At 31.4% G+C, this 19,957-nt stretch overlaps 1 protein-coding gene across 1 annotated transcript; it reads right to left on the bottom strand.

Moving 5' to 3' along the window:
• Window positions 1–1,589: 1,589 nt before the first annotated feature.
• Window positions 1,590–7,773, bottom strand: LOC123010493 (toll-like receptor 7). Its single transcript, XM_044407431.1, has 12 exons — window positions 7,612–7,773; window positions 7,275–7,541; window positions 7,061–7,230; window positions 6,658–7,013; window positions 4,296–4,542; window positions 3,380–4,246; window positions 3,145–3,328; window positions 2,901–3,001; window positions 2,652–2,847; window positions 2,337–2,603; window positions 2,036–2,282; window positions 1,590–1,982 (listed from the first exon to the last, which is right to left on the bottom strand). The coding sequence occupies exons 2-12, from the start codon at window positions 7,525–7,527 to the stop codon at window positions 1,643–1,645; spliced, it is 3,228 nt and encodes a 1,075-aa protein (XP_044263366.1). The 5' UTR covers window positions 7,528–7,541; window positions 7,612–7,773; the 3' UTR covers window positions 1,590–1,642.
• Window positions 7,774–19,957: the final 12,184 nt, after the last annotated feature.

Genomic DNA, 19,957 nt, shown 5'->3' with positions numbered 1-19,957 from the left:
TTTTGATTTTCTCGATTGTTTTACATGACTGCAGGAAATAAACAATAAATGCTTTCCTTCCAATTTGAGTTTTATTCGTGCCCTTTCCATTTTGAATCTCACGCATGCGCATTCGAACAATTTGCCCGCCAATTTTTGACAAACACAACGTAGGTTCCTAACCACTTCGATGACGATCACGATTTTTCGGCCATTTTGTTTTCATTTGAATTTGGCGCTCAGGTATTCACTTTTGGCGGGCAGGGTATGGCCTTTTAGGTCATCACAAAACTATCAAAGAAAAAGTGCCTAGTCGTGACTTTCGTTGTATGCAACTCACATAATTATAACGTTAACGTTTTAGTAAAGGAGTAAGAAACAAACTTCATTAACAGTAGGAAATTTAGATGATTTAACTAAGTTTATTAAAATTCATCACAAAAGTAAATGTTACCCATTCCTAACACATTGATCAATATGTGTTTCAATGAATTTGTTCTTCGAAGGAAGACAACAGAAAAAATTGCAACCATACTAAATTTGATTGAAAATAATTAATCTAAATTTTTAAACAATACAAAAAAATCAAAAGTAGTAATAAAATAGTTATTTACGAACCAAGTGCAAGACATTATTCGCGCATGAGGACATTATTTGAGACACGAGCGACGAAGGAACGAGTGCTTCATTTTTTTTATGGTCTGTAACACACATTATAAACTGATTTTACTCAAAAAACTAAAGAAAAACTATAAAATTTAGAATTGTGTAGCTGAAAGTAGCAGGAACCAACAGCCAAAATATTAGGGTACTTTTTACCCTAAACCCCCCAGTTTAGGACTCTCCTGAGTAAAAATTTCTTCGAATCTTCGAATTCGTTTGGGTGTAAAAAGGTGATCAGCTGTACTAAAATTTTCTATTTTATCTACAATGGTTTCTGTGCATTTTTCGATTTTTCGAGTTTTTGTCTTAAAAACATGCTAAAACGTTCAAAAAAGCAAAAATAGTATGATTTTTGACTAAATTTAACCATTTTTTTCGATAAAAACCACAACAAAACAAGTGTAACATGAATATTAAAAAGATTTTACTCAAATATGAAAATTGGACAAAATCCATTAAAACATGCACTTCTTTCAGAGAGTGTAGCTCTCCCTTACATAGTATTCTTCAATACATGTTCATAGGAAACTTTTATCTTAAAATTGAATATTCTATCACCTACTTAAATTTGTAACAATAAAAACAGAACAGCCTGTAGAATATGCCCAAATAAGTCACTATCATGTTCTACAAAATCTGCTAGTCTTCTAGTAAATGAGCTTTGAACTTATACTTTGGGACATTCTGTATTAAATAAAAATATTTTTGAAATTCATTATCGGACCTTTAAAAAAATTAAGTCGATAGCTTGCATAGATAAAAAGGTTATAGAACTTGCACTCACTCCTGGGTCACTCTCTGGTTGATATTAAAAAATTAGTTCTACCAATAGAATGTTGGTTTAACATTTTTCTTTGCAATTTAGAGAGTAATTTGATGAATTTAAAAACCACCCGAGTGATTGTGCGCTCCTTTTGAATTACGCTGTATAGTATAAAACATTACGATTTCTGGTAAAACAACTTTTTATTTCAACAATATTTACAAGCTTTCTACAATTTCACAGTCTATTTATAAACACAACTCCCATCGCAAGTATCAAAAGATTCGCTCCCCAGGCCACCCCGCTGTTTCTCGGCAACTCCCTGCATTGTTCTTTGTGGAAGCCACGTATAAAAGTTTTGCTGTCCCTCGCAAGCAAACATATTTGATATTCAGTATCGTTCCCCTTCGGGCGAGTCAGGTTAGCATCGTCGATCTCTAAACTTCTTTTAAAATACGGCAAAGTTGCTTCATAGACGACGCTCCCAGGATCCTTTATGTTCCTGACGACAACGTAAGGATCGGCTATATCGTCGTTCTTTACCACTCTCCATTTCACCGTCAGTTTGTTCTTCTTTCTAAAAATTTACATTTTGAGATAAAGCTGTATCAACAAGCTAATTATTATTACAGGCTGAGCTCCCGGAACCGCAGATCGGGCATTATATCATATTCTCCGGGATGCGTCTCCATTATCCTTGAAGTATTAACATTAGTAGGGCAATTTAGCCTGTCATCGGGAAGCTCAAATAATGTGTGTCCTGACAGGTAAGGAGGACCCGAACACTTAATAAACTTGTAAAAGGGGCGCAGGAATAGTTGAGAAGAGAAGTAGCGCTTCAAAGGGCGTACAAAGCAATCACAATTTAACGGATTTCCTAGAAAATATAACACGTTATTTGGATAATTTAACAATAAAAATTGTTGTTTACCTTCAAAATAAACATGGGTGCCTTTGAGGACCATATCAGTCAAGTCGGGTCCAAAACTCTCAAAAAAGTTATCTCTAATATCCAGTACGTCCAACCTAGTAACATTTTTGAGGTGCTTCCAAGGTAGATCGTGCAAGACATTATTAGACAACCTCACTTCAGTTACACTTTTTGGTAAATTAAAAACTGCACCATCACTTGCAATATCCTCAATTCTGTTAAAGGATAAGTCTAACGAAACTAAATTAGTCAAATTTCCAATAACACCTAGAACGCCAATTTATTAACTCGCCACAACTTCAATTAACCCTTCACCTTTCCTCACGTCCGAAATTAAATTATGCGACAAGTTGAGTTTCTGCACTTTGGACGTTCCGAAAACTAGATCATAAGTAACAACAGGCATCGAGTTGTACGAAAGATCGATTTCTTTCAATTTATAAGGTACGTAAGGATTGCTCGGGAAAGTTTTTCGCGTTATAAAGCCAATTTTGTTGTGGCTCAAATTTAACTGGAAGGAAATGGTTGAAAAGGGCCACGCTTGTGGCGGAAAATTTCACTTACTTGCTCCAGAGATAAGCAGTCATCAAATAAACTGTGCGTTTTGTTATCTAACTTCTCGATTTTATTGTGCGAAAGATCCAAGCTTCGCAAGGCTACCAATCCTGAAACAACAAATGATTCATCCAGACGGAAAAACAAAGTGGAGATAACATAACTCTGGCTTTGTGTGCAAGCGAGGATTTTCATATTTGTGAAATTTTAATTAAATCTACCTATTCTAAACAAAAAGTTTTGAGTTTTTTACCTTGAAGAGCGCCATTCGGAATGTCACTTATGCTATTATTGGTCATATTTAACACAATTAGTTGCAAAAGTCCCTCAAAGGCTCTATCAGTAATGTTACTAATCTTATTATGAGCCAAATTGAGTTCGAAAACAACAGGCAATTTTCCAAAAGCAGCTCGGTTCAACTTTGTTAAATTATTACCCTACAACAACGAAAACTAAACTCAAATTAACTCTAAACTGTATGTATTTACCTCAAAATACAAATACTGTAATGAACTGAGCTCGTTAATGGCAGCCCATGGAGGAGTTGAAATTCCGTTATAATTCAAGTTCAATTTTTGCAAAGTTAGCAAATTTGTAAAACTTCCCTCGACTAAATCATTCCCAAGATTGTTGTGACTCATGTCAAGACTTAAAAGAGAATTCATACTGGGCCAAAGTTTAGGTGGAAGTTCTTCAAATTCGTTGAAAGATAAGTCAAGGTGAGACACTGAAATGGGTAGGAGGAAAAGTTTTTTGAGTTTGTTGTGACTGAGATCCAATTTTCGAGTACTAGCAAGACGAGTTAAAGCACTCCTTGCTATATCTTTTAAAAAATTGTAACTCATGTTTAACTCTAAGAGAGTCGGAAGGGCCCCAAAAGTGCTCGGTTTAATTGTCTCGAGGCTATTGTGGCTCAAATCCAGCGTTCTCAAAGAAAATAAAGTTTGAAAAACTGAATTGAAAATGTCTGTCAGATTATTATAGGACAAGTCGATCGTGTGCAACTCGTACAACTTAGGAAAAGTTCCTTTAGGAATCTTTGTAATTACATTATGCGAGACATTGAGGATCTTCAAGCCGGTCATGTTATGCAAAGGAATTTGATTTAAAACAGTCAAAAAGTTATACGATAGTTGCAATTCAAGTGCATAAGTCGTTTCATCAAAAGCTTTCTTCGGGATTATTTCCAGTCGATTGTGTGATAGATCCAACTTTGTGATGTTGGCGCAATTCTGGAAGGCTCCACCCTCGATTTTACTAATGTTATTTTTAGATAAATTAATACTAGTCAAATAAATGTCCTTGAATGCCATTTTTTGAATTTCGGTCACGTTATTCTCGCTGACGTCTATTGTCTGGAAGTGAAGGTTTAGGGGTGGTGAACTGTGAGTGGGTAGTGCTTACGTCAATGAATTTTAATTCGAAGAACATTTGGTAATCAATTTTCTTGAGGAAATTCCGGGATAAATCAATGGTTCCAACTTGGGCTAGAGATCCAAAAGTGCCTCTGTCGACGTCCGTGATTAAATTGCTGGAGAGGTAGAGACGACGCAAGAAACGCATTCCTCGGAAGGTGTTCGAGTCGAGTCGCTTGATCTTATTAAAAGACATGTTGAGGACTCGCAGAATAGTGTTTCTGGCAAATGCGCCTCTGAAATATGTGTCAATTATACTCTATGACTTTATTTCAGAAAAGTAGAATGCTGGACAAAAAGTAAAAAACTTATATTTACAAAAAAAAACACTAAAAAAATCCGATTACACAGGGCGACAAAAAAATCATGTCGTGACAACTTGACAAATTTGATATCATTTTGTTCGTCTCAGTGAGACAAATCAAATGCACTAAAAAAAAATTCAAAAAGGCCACACACTTTGAACTAAATATTTTTTTTCTAATTTAAATGAATTTAAAATACTTTAATTTAAAAAAATCATTACTCAATAACTATTAGGCCGATTTCCTTCAAATAAAGACCATTCTAAAGGGATGGACTTGCCCTTTAGAATGATATAAAATTTGAAATTGAATATTGGCAAACTTTTCTTCGAACAGTGTTCGAAAAAGTTCGAAATAAATCGTAATCTAAGAAAAAAACCTACGAGTATTTTTTTTCTTCATCACCATTGTGTAGAGCATCTTTTTATTAGTAAAAATCCAAATTTTTAAAATAATATACCGAGTAATTTTTAAGATATGATTTTTTGAAGTTAAGGTTTGCTATTCAGGTACTGCGCCATATAGAAATGCATGTTAACCTTACTTAAAATTGCATTTTTATAAAAGTATTTGTTTTACGACTCTTCTTTTGCCTAAAAATGGTCAATTGCACCTTCTTTGTTCTAATTAGAATAAACAAAAAACTGTTTCTTTACTTAAAACAAACAAAGAGTACCTGCGTACTAATTAAAGCAAATAAAAAGTTTTTTTTATTCTAAAAATGATCACTGATCATTGGGCAAAAAGGATCTAGAAGTTTAAAGCAGTAGCTTTAAATATAAGAACAACTCTTTTACAAATTAAATGACTTTCCATTCAGATTCCAACTTGTTCACTTTGTTCTAACTTTCTGTACTTTTTTTTTAAATGTTTTCAGCAAATGCTTTCTCGTCACTTTCTACTGATGTTGAATGCAATAAGTCAGTTGCTTCGTGTGCAACTGTTATCACAAGAACTACTACCTACAAGCTAACTGAAGCTAATCCTAGAATGTACCAACAAAATAAATCAGGTGACTTATTGCATTTAACATCACTCGAAAGTGATGAGAAAACATTTGCTCAGAACATTTTTAAAAAAAGTTCAGAAAGCTAGAACAAAGTGAAGTCGAAATCTGAATGGAAAGTGATTTGATTTGAAAAAAATTTGCCCTTATATTTAAGGCTCGTGCCTTAAACTTCTACAACAAAAAAACTCTAATTAGTACGCAGGTATTCTTTATTTGTTTTAAGTAAACAAGCAGTTTTTGTTTATTCTAATTAGACCAAAAATGGTGCAATTGAACATTTTTAAGCAAAAGAAGAGTCTTAAAACAAATACTTTTATAAAAATGCAATTTTAAGTAAGATTAACATGCATTTCTATATGGCGCAATGCTTGAATAGCAAACCTTAACTTCAAAAAATCATATCTTAAAACCTACTCGGTATATTCTTTTGAAAATTTGGATTACAACTAATAAAAAGATGCTCTACAGGATGGTGATGAAGAAAAAAAAATTACTCGTAGGGTTTTTCTTAGAATATTTCGATTTACTTCGAACTTCTTCGAACACTATTCGAAGAAAAGTTTGCCAATAATCAATTTCAAATTTTATATCATTCTAAAGGACAAGGCAATCCCTTTAGGATGGTCTTTATTTAAAGGAAATCGGCCTAACAGTTATTGAGTAATGATTTTTTAAAGTTAAAGTATTTTAAATTCATTTAAATTAGAAAAAAAATATTTAGTTTAAAGTGTGTGGACTTTTTTTGTGCATTCGATTTGTCTCACTGAGACGAACAAAATGATATATACCTAATTTGCAAAGTTGTCACGACATGACTTTTTTTGTCGCCCTGTGTCTATCTATATAAACGAAAAAAGCCAATTTTTACGAGTACGTCACAATTTAAATTCACCACTGGCAATGGATAAAAATAGAGCCATTCTGAAAAGCGCAAATAATTTTATCGGCGTTGTGAAAATTAAATGAGGTTTCAGCTTCTCCGGCTTTACACTCCTAGACTTTTATCGCCTATTCATCTTTCTAAGCCTTACACCTACCTCGTCAGCTCTGTAATATTATTATGTGACACGTTGAAGAACGTCAGTTTTGTCAAATCGGAGAGATGGCTTGCATCCACTTTTCGGATACCATTATGGCTCAAATCTAAGATTTCCACATCTCTCAACCCCTTGAACTGGTTCCTTTTCAGATCGGTGATCCGATTCCCGTGCAAATCCAACATTTTCAGCTTCCTCAACGGTTGTAAACTTTCAATAGGCGGAGTTGTTAAATATCCATTAGATAAGAATAGCTTTAAAAGTCTTCCGCTTACGTCGCTTCCAACAAAGGCGTCTTTTGGCAAATCCGTCATGTTATGTCCGTCTATTTTTAGCTCGGTTAAATTACCCAATATCTAAAAATATCAATCATTTCCCATGCGAGAAAGTGACTAAACTGAACCTTGAAAGCCAAAGTTGGAAATTGTTTTAGGCTGCTGTTAATCAAATGTAACTCGTTCAAAGTTTCATTTACACCCAAAAAAGTGTGCTCTTCAATTGTCTCAATTGGAGTGTCTTCAACCACCAACGTTCGCAATTTTAATTTGTATAAAAGACTTCCATAAAATCGTGCTAAAATTTAATTATGACTCGAATCGATGATTTTGATATTTTACCTATATGACACTTGTTTATTGTAAGTTTCTCAATAGGTAGTTTAAATGTAGCTAAATTATTTAAAGCTACACTCATACTAGCCAAATTTGTGTTGCTACAACTTATAAAAATTCCTTGATCACTTTCCTTATCACAGGTGCAAGGGTGCAAAAGCAGAATTTCTTTAGGGCACCTGTAGAGGGGTCCCGGAGGAATATATTCGCATTTTACTACATTCAAAGCCGCAACAAATAACAGTGTTTTCTTCATCATTTTCGTGAGTTAGGCTACAATATTAAATGGAAACCAACTTTCTACTTGCTCTACTTTTGAATAGATAGGTAATTCAGTACTCACATATTTGAAAATTATTAAACACTTTTAACACTCATTTTTGATAAGAAAATATATTAATAAAGTGGTTTGTTGTCATGTCTTGTAACATTTAACTTTTACCTTACTCAAGGTAAGCAAGCGGAATGTGAATAAGAGGAGGGTCATGAAACTTCCGCCAAAGACATAAGCACTTTCTATTTATTAAAATAGAAAGACATTAAAAGTTGCAAAATATAAAAGCTACGTTTTTCAATGTATAAAAATGTAGAGAATTTGAAAAATGAAAATGAATCTTGTTGAATAACTGTAATTATTAGAAAAATTGAATTAAGTTTAATACTACGCCATCTCTGTTGGCTGAAAAGAACAGCAACGTTCAGACGCAATGCATCAGATGGCGCGTTTATACTAAAACAGGCATTTTCAAGCTAATCATTATGTAATTGGAGTTTTCTTCTTAAATTATGCATGAGATTAGTAATGAACATTTCAACTGTTAATTTTGTTATCTGTTGTGCTGATTTAATTTCTTGTATGAATAATTGCTTTCATCGTTTTTTCAGTTGTTTAATTCGAGTGACTTTAATGATGGGATGGGATACAATGAAATCGTTTCAGCATTTTCAGTTTATTACTTAAGATAATTACTTTACTTTCAGATAAATAAAAATAAATGAATTTATTGACGAGATCAACTAATGGATTGTCTTCCTTTCTCCGAAACTACATTAAGAAAATTGTTGTTTCTTAAGTAATTTCGTTAATAGGCTGTAAATTACAATTTCGGCTCTGTAGATTTTACAAAATGTGTTTATTAATTTTCTTTCTTATTTCAATCACAAGTTACAAGATTGATTTCAACGTTTAGAGAATTTTATTTTAGTTGGCCTTTTGTGATGACATTTTTTAAATGTCAAATGTCTGATCAAGAATTGCTCTCGTCGTTATTATGCTCAATTTGTCCATCGTATCTTTCTCCACCCATCCAAGTTTGCACAAACGGCCACAGTTTATGTCCTGCTTGTTTCGAGAGAGTCAAACCGCACTGTCCTCTATGTTCTGGGAAATTTATGAATCGCCGATGTTTTATCCTTGAAAGAATCTACGATAAACTGTTTATTCCTTGTAAAAACCAAAAATATGGATGCAGTTTTGTTGCCAAAGGGTGCAAGATTAAAAAACATGAGAAGAAATGTCTATGGAAATTTTTAGGACTTAAAATGAGAAACAAGCACGTTTGGGTGTTGTGCGAAATTAGAATACAGAATAAAAATAAAAGACAGTCAAAGTAAGTGTTTTTCTTTTCATTTTTTAATATTGTCACAAAAAGATCAAGATTTTTTATTTCAAATTATTTTTTGCTACTTTTTTGTTATAATAATATACAGTGCGATCAAACATTCTTTCTATCAAGTAGGCGTCCTAGTTGAGAACGTATGTTGCATGGCAGTTTGTATGTTATCTAGATGTCAAAAAATTATTTAAAAAAAATTAAAACATTGAGCTAATTAAATTGAATTATTCTATGAAACGCCTCAAAATATCCTAAAATGAGATTTTGTTGCTGTTTATTTATAAAAATCGTTCACCACAGTTTCCTGTTAGGTATAATTTACATAAAAATTATTTTGACATTTCTTATTTGTCATTTTATCTTCTACAGACATACGTTTTAAATTTCTACGCTTGCTTGGTAGACAAACTTTTTGATCGCACTGTATTATATCGAGCAATCAAGATAATTTGTAATCGAGTCATCCGTGAATCCAAAAACGTATGTCTGTAAAATGTCAATTAAAATGACAAGTCGAAAGGTAAAGTGGCATGAACAAAAGAGTGATGATTATAATACCTAAATTTATAATTTACCTTCAAAAAAGAACGGTCCTACTCGTATTATTGTACGTGAGCCATTTTGACGTTTTTACGTTTTATTTATTTTATTTTATTTGACGTTTCATGTGCAGTTAGTTCAATAACAGACATACGTTCTCGAATGCAAAGAAGACTCGATTACAAATTATAATATAAGTGTTACACAAAATGGTGGTTTGTATTTAAACTAGTTTTTAACTGTTTTAATAAATCAATAGAAGAGCAAATTGTGACTGGTGTAACATTTGAATAAAAAACGTATTGTGACCCTTCAGTCTGATAAATATCTCTGACTGGTTATTCTAGCGTAAAAGCATTTTGACAGATCGCCACCAGAAGTCTGAAAACCCTAAGCTCACCCTCCACATCATACATAAATTCTGGCAAAAGACGCATTTAAATTCGCAAAATGTATTTATGTATCTACGTGATTCATTACGATCTCGATTTCGAAGAAGCACTTTCATCTCATCTATCTGCGAGTTATGAGTCGTCTAAAGACATTGCAGTTTTTTAGTTTCCATATTTGAAAGATACATTTCGGCGCCGTTTTCCCAGGCCAAGCTGCATTGGCGCCGCCCCTTCCCTTCCGTCAGGATCGGTGGCGGCGATGCGACCCCAACTATCTCCGACAGTAAAATAACAAATTGTTATAACCTCACAAAAACAGCGAAAAGTTTTTTGGCAGTGTCACTGTGCAAACGAGGCGGCGAATTGAAGAAAACATGATATTACAGTTATAAGCTGAAACTTTAAATTGTACTATAGGAATGTTTATTGCCTATCACTGGGGCGCCTTTGTGATTTTTTTCAATATTTTGGAAACCGTTCTGGCTTCATAATAAATAAAATATTACCTAAGAAGTGTTGCTATTGAAACATCTGTAATAAAATAAAGTATTAATAAATTATAGTAGTAGCGAATATTTTGCATTGTTTTTTCTGTGTTATGTAGAAACTACTTTGCTGACATAAATAAGGAATTAACGCCTCACTGGCAACGTCGCTCGTCGCAACTGTGTTTTTTTGAGATAAAATAGACCATAAACATTTAATATCTGTGTAAAAAAAAATCTGTTTATTTTGTACAATGTTAAAGAGTGCTTTTATCGACTAATTTTAGTAGATAAAGTAGTCTTTTATCGTCTAGTGAAATAAAGTAATTTTTATCAAGTAATTTCAGTAGATAAAGTTGTCTTTTATCGTCTAGTGAAATAAAGTAACTTTTATCTACTGTTTATATTCAAGAAATTCTGGTAGGTGAGTACAAAATAAAACGAAATTTTATACACGACGATAAAGATTGTTTGTCTACTCGTGAAAAAAGTCCATTCGTGACTTCGTCACTCGTAAACTTAACCTTTTCACTCGTAGATAAACAATTTCTTTATCGTCTTGTATAATAAATAACTAATTATACCCTACTAACAAATTTAGAGCCAAAAAGCTTCACTATTTTATACAAAGAAAACGTTATTAAAAGTGACAGAATGGCATTAGAAAAGTTTCGAGACATACACAAGAAATAAAAGAATCGTCTTCTATTCTGTAGACGTTCCATTTATCCATTCATCCTTTATAGGATGATTGTAAAAAAAAAATATTTTAAAAAAATGTTGTAAATGTGAAAAAATGTAATAGAAGAGTACAGAAATACTGTAACCGAGAAAAAAAACTCACACAATTGTTATTATCAAGAATGTTATTTAACTCCAAAATATTGGTACACGGTTTGAGGGTCACTGGAATTATTTCCTTGTTCAGATAAAATTGTATTGTTGCAAGAGATTAAAAAATCGTATCCATGACAATGAAAGAGAAAAGTCACTTCATAGTTTTGACACTGTCATCATTTGATTTGCTTTTGCTTTAGTTTTTATCAAAATTCAAAGATCTTCTGTTTAATATCTTTCAGCGAACGGTTTCCAATAGGCTTGATTCGTTTTTCTTAATTTTTCTCAAAATTTATAAACATGTATGGCAAAATAATAAAATTATAAATTGGTTGTCGTGATTATGATTTACAGTGAAACACAAGGTAATGATACTAATGGCCATTGTTGCAGCCGAAGCAGCAGTTCTCAAACAAATAGTGTAAAATGAATAATTTCCTTTAACAACGTGAATTTTTGTTTTATATAGCGTATTAGTTTTCTTTTACCGTGAATATCATCTCATTTAAATTTCAACCTCAAGACCGTATAGTAGTTAAAAATTTTGCAAAATAAGGGTCCAAGAGGTATAAAAGCCAAAATACGCCCGCTTTCAAAAGTCTATACGCTACAGTTACTTTTTTTACACTTTCATAATATTGCAATAACAAACTAACGTTAATGCACTGCGCATTGTTTGTTTCCATAAATTCATTTGAAATGAGAATATAGAAAGACCTGTTGATGTGTGTTGTTTTAAATTCAATTTCTACGACTTTGAAAACTAGTTTTAAAGGTCTAGCAGCCAAAAGATTCTACAGTGAGCTTTTTATATTGCTGAACATTACATTATGTTTAATTTATAAAAAAACCAAGTCAACCCATGGTGACTAGTTGGTGTCAATGATGCCTAAGTAGTGTGTCTGCAATTTAAGATAAACGAAATAAAAATATAGTAAAGATTATACTGAAAACAATAATAAAAAAATGAAAACAGAATACAGAAAATTGTTAAATAAATAATTACACATTTTAAGTAAAATATTTTTTCCATGACTAACTACTATCAAACAAAATATATATTTCATTTTTTAAGTATAATTATAAAAAAATATTTTGTTACAAATATAAATATAAGATCAGAAAAAATAAGCTTTTCAAAAACGTATAGGTAATCACCTATGTGACCTTATTACGGCTAAACATACAGGGTGTCAATTTTAAAACTTGCAATCGCCAATATCTCTAGAACTAAAAAAGTTATTGAGAATCACTCAAAACCGTTTCGGTAGTTTTTAGGGGGAATCAAAATGGCATGGTAAGTGACGCTCCTCCACCCACCCTTCAAGCCACAGCCACCTTAAGTTGAAAATTTTAAATGGCACGACCCTACTTGCACTGCATCGTTGGAAAGCCCATAACAAGCACTTTTCAAAAATGTCATACAACAGCCTATTTGGTAAAGTTATTTTTCCAATTATTAAAAAACGAAGACGTTAAAATTTAATTTTTTTACTATATTCAAGGTTGGGTGGAGGTGTGTCACTTATCATGTCATTTTAATTCCCCCTAGGAACCACCAAAACGGTTTTGAGTGATTATTAATAACTTTTTCAGATGAGAGAAATTGCCGATTGCAAGTTTTAAAATTGACACAGTGTATAACTGAAAAAAAATGTCAATTACATGAGTGCTTATATTATTAAATTCTACGTAAAAAAGTGTGTTATTCAGTTTTGATCAATATTTTTTCAAAAAATGAGCCCAAGAATGTATCATTCGATTTTGCGAAAAATCTTATTTCTTTATAGGATTTTTTTTAGTAATTTTAAATAAATAATTATTGTTTAAAAAAGTATCATTTATTTTGTATAAAAAAATATAAAACCATAATTAAAAGCGAGTTAAAAGTGAGAACAAGATACTGATAAGTTTTTAACGTTTTTCAAAAAAATTTTAACATTAAAAATTTTTATTGTATATTTTATTATTTTCTTTATTTTTCTTATTGTTCATTAATAAAATAAAATTTGCCATAATAATTCAAAGAATGAAGTGTTGTAAAAATTTTGTTGCGTTGCAGTTTTTTTAAGAAATAAAATAAGATAACAATAATCATAACTGTAATTTCTGAACGGTGTAACAAAAATGTACAGGTGTTTTACACAACTTTACGAGGCTTGCGCCTAAAGTATGCACCCAAATAATTCAAATATACAAAAGTCACAAAACACTGGAAATAAAAATACACTTCTAACTATTTCACTTTTGGAAACCCATGACAGTAGTTGTCAAACTAATCACTGTTTCATTAATATTCATAAATTACAGTTTTTCAGAAACAATTATCATTTGTTCTATCAAGAGACGGCATGATTATGATTGTAGTTTATCTATCTTAATCACTAACTAACTAAAAACGATGTAATTTTAAGGGGGAACAAACTAGAGAAAATTATTCAATTTTAAAAAATTTGTAATCCAGTTCGTATCGGAATATGTATTATTGATTGCATCTTACAGGCGCAGGCCTCGTAAAATTATGTGAAACACCCTGTACATATTCATATTACATATTGTATTACAATTACATATTCAGAGTAACTCAAAAATGACGCCCATACTTTTGGGGTTTTGTTCAGAAGACTAATAAAAATCAAAAAGTGACAAAACAAAATTTTTCGATTGTCCTTTGTAATCGAATTATACAAGGCGTTCCGTTTTTATTGTTACAAACCTAAACAGGAGATAGAATATTCAATTTTAAGACAAAAGTTTCCTATAAACATGTATCGAAAATAAGAGACCTACACCCCCTCAAAGCTTTTAATGGTTTTTTCCAATATTTCCAAAACCATTTTAGATAAAGTTACAAAATGTGGTACAGATGGTACAGCTTTTATGCACCTAAATGAATTCAAAGACAAAGTGTTAAAATTTTTAATCAGGGGCTTTTTAAACTGGGTGGGTTTAAGGCAAAAATTCGCGCGCTTTATCATAGAAGCACAAACGTTCTAATTTCTAATAACAAGACTCCTCCATCACTCGTAACATAGGAATTAAAACCTCTAACGGCAAATAAAAATTCACCAAACATCTATATAAACGCATAAACCATTAAGAAAATAGACCTAGACCAGTTTTAACACCATCAGACCATCACCACCCTAAACCATTATTCATAAGCCGTTTTAATTCAAAACTTATGATTAAATGGGGACAAACAAGAGTTAAGTAAAGAATCGTGGCGTATATGAATGGTGGTTTCTCTAATTTCAAATGATGTCTATGCCTAACGACTATATAATCATAATGAGTTGAGTTGCTAATGTAATAAACCAACCCCTGCAATATCGTTAAGTAGTAACCCTTATGTAAAACCTCCCCCGCATTCAGACACATCCCTTGCGAGAAGGGCCGCTCGTATTGTTATTCATAATTCTGCGATTACGAAAGTTTTTATAAAAAATTTATGAGCTGAAGATCTGCCGGGGATGTTACGAAATGTCGCAGTTTAGACGATTTTACGTAAATGGGCCGTGTACACTCACTTGATGTTAAATATTATACAAGAGCAAGTCAGTAAAAAAATTGTGGGCATACATTAACTATGTATTATACAGTGTGATTTTTTTAGAGGAGCCATCTTAGATATATCATAAACAAAAATTAGAACATCCTAAAACAGGTCAATTTTTATTTACAAGAGGACACCCTTTAGTGTACTTTCAAAAGTTGCAACATTAACCCCTTTTGTTGTACAAACAACCCTTTCAAAATTTTAAATGGCACCATCTTCTTTTTTATATATATTTTTTTTATAAATTGACCTGCCTTGGAATTTTCTAATTTTTGTTTATTTTCTAAAATATCCAGGGTGGCTCGTTTTAAAAAAATCACTCTGTGGTATACCTATAAGAAGTCCCCGCAACAATTTGCTTCTTCAGTATCTTTTTTACAATGTACAGGGTACTGCATTTTCGATGTCCGAATAGGGAATCTCCGAAACTAAGAGGTTTAGCCAAAAACGAGTAATACATTCTGGGGCTCATTTTTTGAGAAAATAATATTGGTTAAAACCGCATCCCGCTATCGTCTTTTGTTTTCGACTTATAGACAAAAATTGACATCTTAGCAAAATCTAAAAAAATTCATATCTTCGTTATTATAGAAGACACAGATTTGAAATAATAATATTAAATAGGCACTTTTTTACGTAGATTTTAATAATGTAGTTAACAATTTTTTTCAGTTGTTTGTTTAGCCGTAATAAAATAAACTTGTATTTTTTTAAATGGGAATCATAGATGGCAGTCATTTTTAAGAAGCTTATTTTTTTCTGATCTAAAAAATATATATTTGTAACAAATTATTATAATACATTTTTAGCAAAAAATTATCTTTGATTTTTGTTCGCAGTTGGCCATGAAAAAATGTTGCATCTTCAACTAAAAGGATTTAAACTATATTATATTCAACCAGTGTCACTAATAAAAGAGTTTTCTAAGTACTAAGTAATGAAAAAGATGCAAAATAAATTGTAAATCAACCTATTGGCGATTAATAACATTTCTTTGTTTTTAAACAAGCTAACATTATAATTGCAACTTCTAGTGATACGTAGAGTGTTGTAAAAAAAGCCGCTTTAATTCTTCAATAAAATATATTTTATATGACACAAAAATGACGATATGGCTATTCAAATACCCAAATTCCGTCAATGTGGAACGTTATTCTACCTCCATTAGATCATCAAAAAAATATTTTTTCTAATTGTGTTGACTGTTGACACCTTTGTTTTTCCTATTTTTGGATTTTTTAAAAATATGTAATAATTTTGTTCTGAGGCGCTCGGATATTTGTTCAATGCTTCTGCCGTATCGTATTTTTTAAATCTTTATAATTTTATCTATTTTTTCATCTATTTTATAGAAAAATCATTTTTGTAAGACCTACTAAAAATTTTATGACACATTATAAGAAATTAACCAAACAATGGCTTGAATTTGTAACCCTTCATAAATGGCACGTTCCTTTGCAAGTGTTGCTGCACCCACCAGAATAAAACAGGGCCGTATTTAAAACCAAAGTAGTGGTAGACTTTTACCAAGCTATTATTAAAAAAAATCTGCTTTATTTAATAATAACTTGTTAATAACCACCTGGCTTTTTTAAATTTCTTAAAATACTTGACTACATCAAAAACTATTAAAATATTTCAAGTATTTTAGACAAAAAGAAAGTAAATAATCCGGCCCTGTTAAAAACTGACCTGTTTCAGGGTCCGGGTGGGTTCCACTAGTTTATGATTTGTTTACCCTCTGGTTTACTCTTAACAATACGAGAGCGAGATGCGGTTTTAACCAATATTATTTTCTAAAAAAATGAGCCCCAGAATGTATCACTCGTTTTTGGCTAAGCCTCTTAGTTTCGGAGATTCCCTATTCGGACATCCAAAATGCAGCACCCTGTACAGATGTAATTTTAAAAAACTGCAGGTCTTAAATATGAATAAAAAAGTAATCTACTCTCAAAGAAGTAATGATAACATAACATAGAATAAATCCAAATGGATCTCGTAGCATTTAATTCATAAAAAATTCACAAAAATTTATAGTCAAAGTAACATATGCCTAGTAGGGATTCATGGTTATTGGTTTCCGTGGATACCACTTATTCAAAATTCATATTTTTCATTTTCAGCGTTGTGCAGTCCTCACTTTAAATTCAAATATCTTTAAAACGGTCCATTTTAGTGGTATAAAAGGTTATGCGTTTTTTAATCGAAATTGATTACTCTTTAGATTTAAGCAATAAAAAATTAGTGTTAAGAGGCCAAAAAAAACGGAAAAACACAGAAAATATGACCTGCAACTGCTGAAACAGGAAATCGAGTAGATGTATCCACTTTTCGTAATTACTAGCCTAAAGGATATGTTCTCGCAAATAACAATTCCATGTATTATTACAATTACTACTTAATTTGCTACGTGTCGCAAATACATTTGCTACATGCTCATTTTTGGTACATTTGTTCCATTTGCTACATGCCTACATGTTACAATAAAAACTTTTATTCAAATGAACCACTTTATTAAAAAAGGTAAATATAAATTTCCAAAAAAATAAACAAAAAATATATCAACTTCAAAAAAAATATACAGAGTGATTTTTTAAAAACAAGCCACTCTGTATATATCAGAAAAACTAAAAAATTTCGAGACATATTATTGTTTACACTATTTACATCAATTTCTGCAAGAAGTGTTGATTCTTGACTTCCTCTCTTAAAAGCTGAAAGACTTCCTTCGTCATCAGATAAAATCATCTTCGAAACTCTGGTGCGAGCTAGTTTTATTAATATTTATATAATTATTCTCGCCGAAAATGCACCACACAATTGGCACTTTGCGCCTATAAGCGACACTTTACAAAAAGTAGTTTTTTTGTAAAAGTTGTTGGCTTTTCGACTGCAGTCCAAAGTACAGAGTGGTTATAAATGATTTTCATCTAACCAGATTTGGAATTTTTTTGCATGTAACTTTATTTGTGCCGCTCTACTTTTTTGAAAGCTCTAGATCTGTCATTAGTGTCACTTATTAATTAATAATAAATTGTTGTTAATTAAATCTTTATTGTTTCAACTAATTTCCAATAATAATTGATAATAATGTATACTTTGGAAGAAAACAAGTTTATAATTGAAGTCTATTTTCGAAGTGGACGCTTAGTAAACGGCGATTTTTTAATTTTGAGTTAAAACAAGTAGGTACCCCTATTTTCGTAAAGCGGCATTTTTTATTTTACATGGAAAATTCACAGCTGGCTAGATGAAAATCATTTATAACCACTCTGTATTTCTATCTATTGCTATTGCACAAATTATTATTTGTGGTTATGTTTCAACAATTTAAACGGTAATTTCTGTTTAACATGTGTTTGACCAATGACACCAATTTGATATTTTTGTTACATTTACGACGTCGCAAATGTAGCAATAAAATTGTAGTAAATGAAATAAATTATCGAAAAACGTACGTTTACTCTTCCCTGTTGCTATCCCAAACTTGTCGGTAAGCATTTTGTTTAATTTTGCTAACGACAAACTTGACGGTAAGAATTCAAAGTCGCCAAAGTACCGTGCGATGAAAAAATAAATAAATTAGAGTAGGCGGTAATTAAAGTCCTTCAGATGGCAATCCTGATTTTTGACATCAAATGTCAGCGGAAACATTGACAAGTTTGCGTTTTATTCATTTTAGTGAAATAATGTACACTTTAGAGCAGAAAATTTTTATTGTTGCAAGTTATTACAAAAATGCTGTACAAGACGTAAAGGTGAATTGTCATTTATACTTTCAGTTTGTGTGGAAAATTTCCAGCCCAGATTCCCAACCAATGTGTTGCCAACTATAGAATTTAATCAACGCCTACTCTATTTTTTTTGATCGCACGGTATTTTTGCGTTCTAGAACATCTATTACATATTTTATTAAAATAATAATAACTAAAAAAATCAATGGCGCAAGAAACGTCATAAGCATTTTTGTCCTTACCGTTTTTGATGCTTAATATACTACATTATAATATACTATATTATAAAATAATGTGGTTTTAATAGTTGTTTATTCGACGAGTTTGAGTGTAAATCGGACGCTTTATTTCACGAGTGGATTTTTAAACCACGAGTGTTAACGAGTAGTTTATCATCCACGAGGTAGAATAAATGAACCGATTTACACAAAGACGAGTTGAATACAACATTTTATTCTTCGAATTAGACTCAACAAGACTTAAAATTGCTTTAAATCTGTTAAAATTAATCTGACGTTTCGTATTGAGAAATGCCAAACAGTTGTCAAAACTTCCTTACACGTAAATTTTGACAGTGTCGAAAAATAAAAACTGTTAAAGCTACTGTGTTTTAAAGTACAGTTAAAGAAAAGAAAAGAATGTCAACTATTTTTTCTTTCAGAAAAATAAACAAATCATTATTTGAATTAATCGAATTTAACTTAAAAATGTTTACATTTTTACAACTACATAGATAAATTTTTATTATTTTTTTGATGTTCTATGTATTTTATTAGAAGACCCAATTTGAAAAGTTTTGTTTAATTAATAAGAAATTATATTGGCTTCGGATGTTTTACAGATTGTCAAGAATAAGAAAGGCCTTGAGTCGCGAGTGCTCATTGGACAAAATAAGTATGGGGAAAGGAGCTTCTCTCTATTGTATGTATTATCCGTTTTTTTTTTTAATAAACAATTGTCAGTGTCAAAATTGGGTATGAAAGTAATTAATTCATAACGCTATAAAAGGGAAAATTGAGAAATTCGATCTACATTACGTACTCGGATTTGCACCTAGTTCATAAATTTCTTCAATTAAAGCCATACAACGAAATTTTTTTCTAATTTTGACACTGACAATTGTTTATTAAATGGAAGAGACTGTACACAGAGAGACAGAGTCTATCACTCTCTTACAGAGACTCGCTCTTTCTATCTCGCGACCTTTCTTATTCTGAACAAGCTGTAGATAAGACTGTATAAAGTAAGTAAGATTAATAATAAAACTTGTGTCAAATACAAATGTAATTTTTATTAATGTGGATATAATGATTTTCAGACTGACATCGAGTAAAATAATACCGTGCGATCAAAAAAAATAAAAAAATAAGAATAGGCGTCAATTAAATTCTACAGTTGGCAATACATTGGCCCCTGGGAATCTGGGTTGGAAATTTTCCACACAAACTGAAAGTAAAAATGACCATTTACCTTTTTGTCTTGTACAGCATTTTTGTAATAACTTGCATCAATAAAAATTTTCTGCT

The sequence above is a fragment of the Tribolium madens genome, unplaced genomic scaffold, assembly GCF_015345945.1.
Source record: "Tribolium madens isolate multiple individuals breed KSU strain unplaced genomic scaffold, Tmad_KSU_1.1 Scaffold_91;HRSCAF=231;Tcas5.2_LG7, whole genome shotgun sequence".
NCBI classification, from domain to species: Eukaryota; Metazoa; Arthropoda; class Insecta; order Coleoptera; family Tenebrionidae; genus Tribolium; species Tribolium madens.
The sequence above is the reverse complement of the archived record's forward strand: the minus strand, read 5'-3'. Positions and strand labels throughout refer to the sequence as shown.

Excerpts from the sequence above, each read along its gene's own strand:
- LOC123010493 (XM_044407431.1), bottom strand. The coding sequence starts at position 7,527 with ATGATGAAGAAAACACTGTTATTTGTTGCGGCTTTGAATGTAGTAAAA. Across the intron at positions 7,231-7,274 it reads AATAAACAAGTGTCATATAG|CACGATTTTATGGAAGTCTT; the intron begins GTAAAATATCAA and ends ATTAAATTTTAG. Across the intron at positions 3,329-3,379 it reads TACAGTATTTGTATTTTGAG|GGTAATAATTTAACAAAGTT; the intron begins GTAAATACATAC and ends TCGTTGTTGTAG.